At 30.3% G+C, this 12,310-nt stretch overlaps 1 protein-coding gene across 1 annotated transcript; it reads right to left on the bottom strand.

The window, feature by feature from the left end:
• Nucleotides 1–1,653: 1,653 nt before the first annotated feature.
• LOC140986504 (protein DJ-1 homolog D) lies at nucleotides 1,654–4,895 on the bottom strand. Its single transcript, XM_073454779.1, has 5 exons — nucleotides 4,706–4,895; nucleotides 4,499–4,615; nucleotides 2,939–3,379; nucleotides 2,082–2,444; nucleotides 1,654–1,924 (listed from the first exon to the last, which is right to left on the bottom strand). The coding sequence occupies exons 1-5, from the start codon at nucleotides 4,760–4,762 to the stop codon at nucleotides 1,736–1,738; spliced, it is 1,167 nt and encodes a 388-aa protein (XP_073310880.1). The 5' UTR covers nucleotides 4,763–4,895; the 3' UTR covers nucleotides 1,654–1,735.
• Between the last annotated feature and the right edge of the window lie 7,415 nt (nucleotides 4,896–12,310).

Here is a 12,310-nt window from a genome sequence, read left to right as displayed (position 1 = left end):
TATATATATAGTGTCTTTGATCGTTACACAACTTACAAATTTTGAGTTAAAGATTTCAAATTTATAATAATAAATTCTTTGAATTCGTTTGTATTGAATCATTCTAACAATGGATTTTACATTCCCAAAAAATTAGATTTTAAATGACTTTTATAATTGGAGATTTTTTTATTAATCGAGCCTAGACATCTTTTATAATAGGAAAATGATTACTTCGGTCCATCGTAAATATGGTGATTATACCTTGTTTTAAAAAAAACCTTAAATTAAGTTGCATAATTTCAATTCTATGGTTTTGACAATTATCCAAAAAGTTAAGAGTGAATTAGGATTCAGAATTCAAATTCATCAAAACATTTCGTCCACACAATTTAATTATAAGAAAAATAGATAATAAAAAAATTGGAGTCAACTAAAAGAATTATTTATGTGATTGTCAGAATTGGGGAAATGCTATTTTTTAAATATCTTATGCTTAGTATATTTTTGTCATTGTTATTCACATAATCGAAGAAGTTAAAAAATATTTCGTTCCATGAATTTACGGGTAGTTTGCTCCAAAAAAGGAATACTAACATTTTCACTAAGCATTTGTTTTGGGAATTAACCCAAAAGTCAAAAAAGAGTGGATCTCATGGATCTTAATATGTGAGACGGGTTAACCCTAATCATATCACAATAAAAAGTAATGGTCTTAGTATAAAAAGTAATACTTTTTCATGGATGACCCAAATAAGATATTCGTCTCACAAATACGATCCGTGAGACCGTCTCACACAAGTTTTTGTCAAAAATGAATTTGGGAAAAAAAAAAATTAGAAAATATACAATTTGGATTTCAAGTTGGAAACTTTGAACCAAATGACAATCCCAAATTAACAAGAAGATATGCAAGTTTTGAAAATCGAATAATGTTGGCCTATAATGATTAGAAAACTGATATTACTTTTTTAAAAATAATACTTGGATGTAAAGTTATTTATATAAAAAAAAAATCATCATTCTCAATCGTATATAGCTTTATTTGAAATAGTTGGTTTGAAATAAGAATTTATTTAATAATTAAAACACAAAAATTCGTATGAAACGATATGACAAGTCAATTTTATAAAACGAATAGCCTATTTGGATTACTCATAAAAAAAATATTATTTTTATGACAAAAATATATTTTTTTATTGTAATTATAAATAAAATTGACTCCTCTCACAAATAAAATTATATAAAACTGTCTAACAAAAAACCTTATCCTAATTAAAAATTTCTCGGGGGAATCAAAAGGGGCACAAAATTTGAAATCTTGTCAACTAAATAATTTATAATACTTCACATCGTGAACCCCTAATTATTTCCATTAGCCAACTAAAAAGTTTGCCAAATCAAGTTGTGTCATGAGTCGTGACCGTTCCTTATGATTAAATTAGCGTGAACGAATAAGTTTATTATTGTTAATTATATATTAAATCCGATAAATTACAACGACATTATCACATGGAACATCAAATCAAATCAAGGACCAGACTTTGCTAAATTACAAGGACCGATCACATTGATATTTTATAAAAATGTCACCAAAAAAGGAAGAAAATATTTATAAAAGTCCCACATTTCATTATATATATATTCTTGACTAGAAACACAGAACAAGCAAAGGGAGGCCGAAGTTTGTGATGTGGTAGATATACCACTTATTGTGTACAGATATGCAACAGCGAAGTATGGCAAGAAAACATGACTAGAATGTCACGTGCAGACCAAGAAGTCTCATGAACAGAGATATGAATTGGGGATGACCGGGCCAAGCGGCACCTGTGACAAGATTACCGTCCACGAAGCAACTCTCGATTGGTTCAGGTTCTAGCCAAGTTGCCCCTGACAGAACAACGTTGAGCTTCACTGCGGGATATGCAGTACATTTCTTGCCCTGATGAAAACATTTAAAAAAAATGGTATTACCTAACCATATTTCCAATGAATTACGCAACTAAATTGAAACGATGCACATAAAATTATTATTCGGGGTGATCATGCTTATGTACTTATCTTAGCTATTTAACGATGTAGGTGCGTGAAAAGCTTACCTTTAGAACACCAGCAGCTGATAAAATTAGTTGTCCATGGCATATTGATGCTACCGGTTTCCCAGATTCCACAAATTCCTTCACCAATTTAAGAACACTTTCATCCAATGCCAAGTATTCTGGAGCTCGGCCTCCGGGTATCACTAATCCATCGTAGCTAGAAGCATCCAAACCTTCAAAATTGGTGGTCAAAGAGAACTGGTGGCCAGGCTTCTCACTATATGTTTGGTCGCCTTCGAAGTCGTGAACAGCTGTCGGGCATTTATCACCCGCTTTTCTTCCAGGGCATACGGCATCCACGTGGCAGGCAAGAGCTTGAAGAGATTGAAAAGGAACCATCACCTCATAGTCTTCCATGTAATCCTGCATTGTAACCGCAAAAGCACGATAATTGATGAATGATGCAAATCTTCAAAAGTGGCAACACCAATAAGAACTGAACTAAATCATAAAAGGGTTAGTAAATTAATATGTATGAATAGTTACCAATCATACTTGAGAAATGGCAGATGCTGAAAAAAAGAGTAGCATGATCAGAAGATCATGTGCAGAAAACTATAGATATTTCTATTGAGATTCAATGTGGTAGAAAAAAATTATGATATAAGAGCCATGTGAAACCCCACATGTTTTATTAAGTTGACCTTGGGTGCTATGATCTGATCGACATGCGTATATACACCTTAGTATTTATTCTTGACATATATTCTCTGAAATCTGTCATACACGTGAGGAGGCATGTTAAAGTAAAGTGTCATCGTTGAAACGTCTTTCACGAGTTTGAGCTTTTGAAAGAACTTGGTATTCATACTAGCTATCAGCCTCAAAATAAAAAACCTAGGGCATTGAATCATTACCCCACAGAGAAATAAAATGCGCTTTCCAGAACCAGATAGTTTGGCTCCTAATGCCTTGATAAAAAGCTGAATGAACTCAGGATGCCCCTCATAAGTAGCTCCAGTTATGAGGTTCCCCTCACTAGTGCAGAAGGCCATTGTGTCTGGTTCTACCCAATGAGCACCCGCAGCAACAAGTGCATGCTTCACAGGAGGATATGCAGTACACTTCCGGCCTTTAACAATACCAGCTGCAGCCAAGATCAATTGCCCATGGCAGATGGAGGCAATTGGCTTATGAGACTCCTCAAATTTCTTGACCAAGTTTACCACAGATTCATTTATTGCAAGATATTCTGGGGCACGCCCTCCCGGTATGATTAGTCCATCGTATTTGGCGGCATCTATTTCATCAAAAGTTGCATTGAGGGAAAAATTGTGGCCCTGGGACTCAGAATAGGTCTGCACACATTATCAAAAACCAGAAAAAGGTAATATACTAAATTCGAAAGAAAGCTAATGAAACTAATGGACTCGTTTGGCATATCAAGAAAGTACGACACTCCAAAAAGAACAGCAGGGTCGTTTCACTCGAACTTGCATATAAATCCAAACAGATACACTTACAAAATACAAACCAAAACACATAATGGATAAGCTTGCATGAAGAAAAGGAGATTTGGGTTTCTTAAACACTTGTATATCAAGGACTTATAAGCCAAAAGAGCAAGTGTAGGGAGGTAGTCATCATAAAGTAAGCATATTAATATGACTGAATACATCAAATTGATTCAAAAGTGTATCTTAACCGCTCCAAACTTCCCATCATTATTCTTGATTCTCATCTTCAAATGCATAAATATTCATGATTTAGACTATTAGAAAGCAACTATCCTGCTTTCTACTACTATAAACAACTTTATAAAACATTTTTCTCCCAAAAGTTTGAGCTTACCAGAGATTATCTGGACAATAATTTTATACTTCTAACATACTCCCTCAGGGGTAGGTTGAACATAACTTATGAGGGGATATATATCTTAGAACAATATCCAAGACTTACACATGTACATTAACCGGATATTAAACATCCAAGACCAACCGGTAGCAACTAAATCAATATCTAGTGGGGATCGCATCTCACACCAAATATCTTGAATTTGTAATCTCTTCCGCCTGAAAAGCAAGTTGAAATCTCTTCGACCAAAGCTCAAACTAACGATTGGTCAAACAAATAATAGCTTAATATTTCAAGCCATAAATAAGTAAACCTCAGTAAAACATCAGACGAGAATGTAGCCCAGAATCCTAAAAATTCCCCAAAAAAAAACAGAGAGAGAAACTAATAAGAAAGAAAGAAAGAAAGAAAGAAAAAGTCTTGAACTTTCAAACTTCACTTAGTAGTATCATGTACATCACAAGAAACACAAAGTTACCCCTAGTAACAACCAAATGTAGTCAAGAAAACACTTGGACACAGCATAAAAAAACTAACAATATAAAGTGGTAATCAAGAATAAACCGTAACTAATTCATTCAGAAATAGCAAAAGCTGTTCTATTAACTAATTTTCAAATAAACCTGGTAGCCTAAAGAGTCGTGAATCGCGGTACGACATATGTCCCCGGCTTTCTTCCCGGGGCAAACTGCATCAACAGACAGCCCATATGCCAGCAATGCTTGAAATGGCACCATAACCTGCGTATATGCAACCAAAATTACTTAGAAAACTTCACTTGTGATGTGAGGAGGAAAAGATTGAAATTTTATGGAAAAATAATCGGTAACCTCGTAATCTTCGACATAATCTCCGCATAACAAGAGAACCCTTTTCTGAGATGCCATTTTCCGACGTTGAAGATTAGATAAAGCTTCACCACTGATTATACTTTCTTCTAGGTTCTTTCGTCTTCTCCGTTGGTGTAGAAAAACTTCTGGATAATTCTCAGCTTAGGACCGATACATGTCCTGTTATACGTAAGAAATGTTTTTTTTTTTTTTTAATTTCGGGAAATTAATTTTTTTGGATTGATTTATTTATTTTTTAATTCTTGACAATATTTTTTTTCATCTTATCAATATTTTTTTTGGAAAAAAACTTGTGTGAAACGGTCTCACGAGTCGTATTTTGTGAGACAGATATCTTATTTGGGTCATCCATGAAAAAGTATTACTTTGTATGCTAAGAATATTATTTTTTAATGTTGATCGATATGGTCGACCCGTCTCAGATTCGTGAGACCGTCTCACAAGATACTTACTCTATTTTTTTATATCACATACTATAATAAACTAGAACTGAAAAAAATTTAATATAACAAAACTAAAATTGAAAGCCTAAAAGAAATACTGTGGACAAAAATATAAGTTCCATTTATTTAATATATATTATATATTTTAAAACAATTATAAATATTATAATTTTTTATTTATAAGATCCAAAAAAGAAATATGTCATTTCACGAAAATCTATAAGCTATACATGATACTTCCTTTGTCCTTTTGTGTTATTGATTTTATTATCTAGTTTATCTTAAAATTTTATTTATTATTTTAATTATGAATCGTAAAATAAATTTCATCCATGTTGATTGATGCTCTTCAAAAAAAAAATCCTCAAAATACATTTTTATGTATGCCTCTAAAAATATTTATTTTTAATTTATTTTCCAATATTTTGAAAAACAAAATTGTATTATTACATTCTGTTCCAACATGATATATGTTTTGAAATGTGCAAATACCCAAACATTTAAAGAACTTAATTTTTTTCAATGAAAATTAAACTCCGACAAAATTTAAAAAAAAAATCGAACAAAACCTAAGAAATGAAGGCAACGAGAAATCTATAAACAATCCAGTATAGGGCTTTTTTAAAATAAATTTTTTTTAAAAAAAAGTAAAAGCTTCAATTTCTAAATCTTTTAAATAATCAGGTATGTTAATGTATTTATTGTATTATAAAATTCATGAGGGTTGAAAATTCAATCCTTTCTTCTTCTAAAAAAAGATAAATTGAGTTATTTCGAATGAATTTAGGCTATTAAAAAATATAAAACGCTTTGAACTCAATTCAGATCTGAATGCTTATTGGTTATTTAACAAGAGTATAAACTAATCGAGCCAAACTTTAAGTAAATTTCAGTATTTAATATCGAACTCGAATTCGAATAAATATATTTAAAGTTCGATTCAAAGCTCAAATTTTTATTATTCATGGTTTGGATACGAAAAATGGAGCTCAAGCTCAAATTTTTACAAACACCACTCCCCAAATAGGTGCTGCCTCCTCGGTGGCCTTTGTCTTTGATTCGATTCCTTCCGACAATTTACACAGTAGTGGTTCCTCCGTTTCATATTGTAATTCATAGTCAAATCTCAAACCGTACTCCGAGCCCGACACGAGAATGACATCTTTTGTTCCAACGGAAGATTGTGGGACGAAGCTAGAAAAATTAAGTTAGAAAATGAAAAAATATATTAAGAATTTTACGAGAGACAAATGGAAAGAGAAAAATAAAATAAAATAATTATATCTAATATCATAATTTATAAAAATAAAAAATCAAAGGGGACGTCCGTCTCTGCCAGATTTGAGTACCATCTTGGACAAGTTCTTCCACGCTAAAGAAGTCCAGTTCGGTTATGGGTTAGAGCTCGGTGGTTCTCTTTTTGCATAGATCTCTAGCCTACAAACCCATATTTTGCAATGGACGACAGAATTTAGAACTCGAGAAGGAGGAGAGGTGAATCGGCCAATATAGGAAGGAACACCTGACAATAAAAACTCATTAGGTTTTACCGGTGAATTTTCGAACAAAATAATTTCAATTCGAGTTCGATTCGAAAAATATTTTGAACATGTTTGAATCGAATTCAATAATTTAAAATGCGAATCAAATTTTTCGAACAATCACGAGAAGCTCGCGAATGTGTTCGATTTGTTTACATCACTAATATTTAATGTTCTTGATATGTAATATTACTCGATTAGTATAATGTTTATTACTTTGAAACTTGGTTTATGTCAATTTAAGGAATGAGATGGGCACATAATTTTAAATGCTCTATCAAGTTTATAATTTGAAAACTTACGAACACGAAATTACTAATAATTGAAAAGGTGTAATTTTTGTAAGAGACAGATTGAATCAATCTAAAATTATTACAAAAAAAAATATTTTTTATAAATTAAATCAAATAAAATATTTATATCACAAAATACAATATAAAATCATCTCAGTTGAATTTTTGTATTGAAAAATATTTAACTCCACCATTAAAGCTGTACCATATCTTTTTCGATTTTAAATAAATAATAATATCGGATATGCCAACAGGTGGAGCAGATCTCAATGTTTTAGGTCCACCTTATTCGAATTGTCAAGAATGTCCTTGAATGTCGATCATTTTCTTTCCTATTTTTGTAAATAAATAAATATGATCATAGAAAAAAAAAAAATTGTATTATTAAATTCTGTTCCAACATGATATATTGTTTGGCAAAAATTTGTGTGAGACAGTCTCACGGGTCGTATTTTGTGAGACGGATTTCTTATTGGGTCATCCATGAAAAAATATTATTTTTTATGCTAAGAGTATTACTTTTTATTGTGAATATCGGTAGGGTTGATCCGTCTCACAAGAAACCTACTCTGTTTGTTTTGAATGTTCAAATAACCAAACATTTAAAGAACTTAATTTTTTTTTATGAAAATTAAAACAAAAACGAACAAACCTTAGTATTCTAAGAAATGAAGGCAACGTGGAATCTATAAACAATCCTGTATAGGGCTTTTCTTTTCTTTTCTTTTTTGAAGGAAAAAAGGTAAAAGCTTCAATTTCTTAATCTTTTAAATAATCAGATACATTAGTTTTGCATGCAACTCTAGACTATTTTGCAGTGGACGACAGAACTTCGAACTCGAGAAGGAGGAGAGGTGAATCGGCGAAGATAGGAAGAAACTACGGACACGGAAAACGCATTAGGGTTTATGGTCGTAAATTTTCGAACAAAGTAATTTCACATCGAGTTCGATTCGAAAAACATTTCAAACATGTTCCAATCGAATTCAATAATTTTGAATACGAATCAAATATTTTTCAAACAATATCAAAAAGCTCGCGAATACGTTGATTCATTTACACCACAAATATTTAATGTTCTTCATATGTAATATTACTCAATTAGTATAATGTTTAGTACTTTGCAACTTGGTTTATGTCAATGTGAGGAATGAGATGGGCACATGATTTTAAATACCCTGTCACCTTTATAATTTGAAAACTTACAAATACAAAATTACTAATAATTGAAAAGGTCCAATATTTTTTTAAACAATCTCACGTTACATAACTGTAAGACAGATAGAATCGATCTAAATTATTATAAATAATAATATTTTTGACATGAAAATAATTTTTTTTATGAATTGAATCGAACCAAATATTGATAGCACAAAATTTAATATAAAATCATCTCATTTTAATTTTGTATTAAAAAATATTTCACCCCACCATTAAAGCTGTACCATATCTTTTTGGGGAAGTTGGTGAAAAATCCCCAACCAAAACATTTATTTGGGTTCACTCCCTACCCACAAAATTGTGGTACTATGTCATACAAATTGTGGTACACTTCATGTGGAAATGTGGTATACTTCATGTAAAAATGTGATACTAAAAAAGTACCTAGGGACTGAACACAAAAAAAAACGGCGGCTGGGGAGTTAAGTCCAATTTCCCGTATCTTTTTCGATTTAAATAAATAATAATATCGGATATGCCAACACGTGGAGCATATCTCGATGTTTTAGGTCCACCTTATTCGAATTGCCAAGAATGTCGATCATTTTCTTTCCTATTTTTGTAAATAAATAAATATGCTCCTAGAAAAATTAAGACTAAGTTTTAAGAATATGATTTCGAGAAAAACACAATAACTTTTATGAAATTATCTAACAAAGCAATTTTGTTAAATCAATATCATATCAAAATTTACAATGGAAAAAATATTACTTTTAATCACAAAATATTACGTTCATTTTAAATATGAATCGAGTCGATCCGTTTTACGAATATAAATATGTGCGACTATCACAAAAAGATCGTCAGGATCGAGATTAGAAATTTCAAGGGGGTGAATAAATATTATTTGAATTGTTTCGATTGTGTTAACAATGTTGAAACTTTCTTCTTGTCGATAGAGTCTTCATCAAGTCAATCAGCGTGAACTATCCGGAAGTAGGCTTACTGAAACTAATTTGAATAAATGACTATTTAGTTGGGTTGTTAAGATAAGATAAACTAACTGATAAATAAACGCAATAAGTTTTATAGATGTTCGGAGACTTCAATACTCATACGTCATATCTTCTTCCTCAAGGAAGATTTGTACTAAAAGACTTTGTTAATTACAAGTGATTTGAAATTACTCATTTCAGTTATGACTTAACGATACCTAACTGAAACTCTTAGTGAAATTGAAACTGAAGGTTTAAAGTAGTAAAGTTCCTTGCTCACAACTTATGTGAACTAAACAGAATAATTTTGTACATCAATGTGATAATTGATATGATTTGATAAATAACGAATTAGTGTGTGGTTATTCTTTAATATGAGTTTTTGTAATATTTTTGCAAAGAGATTTTACTTTGTTTTCAGTCGAGGATTCTTATCTTTGGCTGGTTCAACTGATCCCATATATAGTCGCAATCTTCAACGATAACTTGTACAAAAAATATTCGTTCATGACTGCATATGTACTTATTGTCGATTCATCATCTTATTTGGTATCAGTTGACTTCTAACAAAGATAGTCACCCTGATTCTTAACACTGATCGGTATGAATAAAAAATTATATTACTTTAGGTTTTGATCCTTGATCACTGGTCGATAAAGTATTTGTAACGATCATGTTTAAAATAATAGCATGTCGATTTTGAATAAAATCAGAAGTTTCTTAATCAGTTTGGTAGATTGATTTTTACGTTGGATATCAGTTTCATCTTGCAATCAGTTAGGCTACTGATTTCAATTTCTGCTCGAATTCAGTTGCGATTTTTTTATTAAACACAAAAACTAAATGTTCAAACAAAGACATACAAGAAAAAAAATTTACATTATCCTAAAACTAAAGCAAAGATATAATATATAATTAGACACAACCTCCCGAAAATATTTTCATATCTGTATTCCTATTTTCAACACAATCATCTCTTTATCAGCTTCAATACATTTTATTTTATTTTATTTTAAAAAACTTAAAAATAATGTATTATGTGTAAATGAACATTGTTAATATATATGATGTGAGATCATAGACCAAGAATCCTCGATCACGTGAGGTTTATATTATCAATAAATAAATGTTATTTTTTCAATACAAAATTTCTCTAATAAACTTACCATATCATACCTAAAACATAAAAATTCTTATGAGACAGTCTCTTGTGCATTGAAACACGTTATTTATAAGAAGTAGAGTAGTTGAATTATCATTATATTTTCTTTTTCCTAAAAGAATAAACTCGATTTATATTTAAAGTAAAAAAGTGCTTTTTTCATGTGGAATTTTTCTTCCTAATAATATAAAGAAAGCAATACATTAAAAACAACCAAAACGTCGAATACAAAAAATATAAAATATACTGAATGTTAGAGCAATATCAATTAAATACAAATTACTAAAGCAAACATCAATCAAACATCAAACATAAAAAATATGACTTGGCTATAAAAACCTGCTAAAATCTCGATTAAAGTGTATAAGAATTTTGAGTAGGTTTCTTATGAGACGATCTCACGAATCTTTATATGTGAGACGGATCAATCCTATCGATATTCACAATAGAAAGTAATACTCTTAGCATATAAAGTATTACTTTTTCATAGATGACCCAAATAAGATATATGTCTCACAAAATACGACCTGTGACACCGTCTCACACAAGTTTTTGTCAAAAAATTTTCTCAAATTTATCATTACAACTTATTTTGATATTATTTTTTTTTCAAACTATATTATAATCTCTCATTAATTTATATAATAATAATATTATTTTTATTTTAATATAAATCAAATTAAATTAAAAAAATTATACACGTACTCACCACATATACAAATTTATAAAAACAATCTTAAGTGGACGAGTGGTCTACGTGGGTGGCAGCTGGCATTTATAATAATTACAAAAAATGTGAGAGGGGTGGGTGGGAAATTGACGTCTGACTTTTCAACATGGGTCTTCAAATTTCGGTTAAAATCGAAAAAACGATCTAACCGTAAAATTCGGTTTTTTTGGTTCGGTTTTTTCAGTTATTTGACCGATTACGGTTTCTATATTACGCATTTTCGGTTTTTCGGTTCGATTTTCGGTTTTTTGAGAATTATTTGTTTTTTTATTATATTGTATTCCAAACATGTCCTAACTTAAAAATTAAAAATAAAACTTAAAAATAAGTAAATAAATAATAAATTAATTTATTTAGGTTTTGACATTCAAAATTTCAGCCGCACCCTTTTGTTGAATTGTTGTGCTTGTGCCTTGCTTCACGCATTCCCTTTTCAATCAACCAACAACACAATTCTAGATTGGAGAAGAAGAAACCTGTGTTGCTTTGTTAGTTCTCTGCTCTCTAATCTATATATTGTGCATGGTATTTGTTTATGATAAAATTATTTTCTTAATTTCTTTTACCGTGTGGATTGAGTGATTATTGGTTTTTGTAAGATAATCAAACAAATTTGATTGTGGTTTTTTATTGTATTTTTTTAAAATTTATAACGTACAACTTCATTTATAACTAAATTTATTACACAAACCGTAATAACCGACCGTAATAACCAAAACGCAATACAAAAAAACCAAACCGGACCGAATTAAAATGGTTTGGTTTAGGATTAGACATTTGAAAAACCGTACCGAAAAACCGAACCGAAGTTTATTAAAATCGAACCAAACCGACCGTTGCACACCCCTACTTTTCAATATAGTTATTTTTTAAAACATACTTTTCAATATAATTTTTAATCAAACAATAATGCATTTAGGTCATTTTCAACCCAAAACTCTATTTTAAAACAATTTTATTTTAAAATAGTATAGTTTTTACACCAAATACAATATTCATTTCCAACTCATCTACTTCAAATTTTAATCTAAAAAATAATATTCTCGAAATATTTTACTCTGATAAATATTATACAATACAATTATTTAAATATATCTAATTATTAAAATAATATAATAATATCATCTTATTATATAAATAATATTTATAACTTTTAATATAAATATTTATAATTAAAAAAAAAAGAGGCTTCTTCTACACCAAATTTGACGCAGTCTGCGCTCCCTGTGCGATTTGACGCAGAGAGAAATGGAGCTGCT

The sequence above is a fragment of the Primulina huaijiensis genome, chromosome 10 (genome assembly GCF_012295235.1).
Source record: "Primulina huaijiensis isolate GDHJ02 chromosome 10, ASM1229523v2, whole genome shotgun sequence".
Taxonomy (NCBI): Eukaryota; Viridiplantae; Streptophyta; class Magnoliopsida; order Lamiales; family Gesneriaceae; genus Primulina; species Primulina huaijiensis.
This window is presented reverse-complemented; position numbering and strand designations above follow the sequence as displayed.

Coding starts and splice junctions, on each gene's coding strand:
- LOC140986504 (XM_073454779.1), bottom strand. CDS start 4,762: ATGGCATCTCAGAAAAGGGTTCTCTTGTTATGCGGAGATTATGTCGAA. Junction 4,616..4,705: donor ATTATGTCGAAGATTACGAG/GTTACCGATTAT, acceptor GCATATACGCAG/GTTATGGTGCCATTTCAAGC. Junction 2,445..2,938: donor GCATTTTATTTCTCTGTGGG/GTAATGATTCAA, acceptor GTTACAATGCAG/GATTACATGGAAGACTATGA.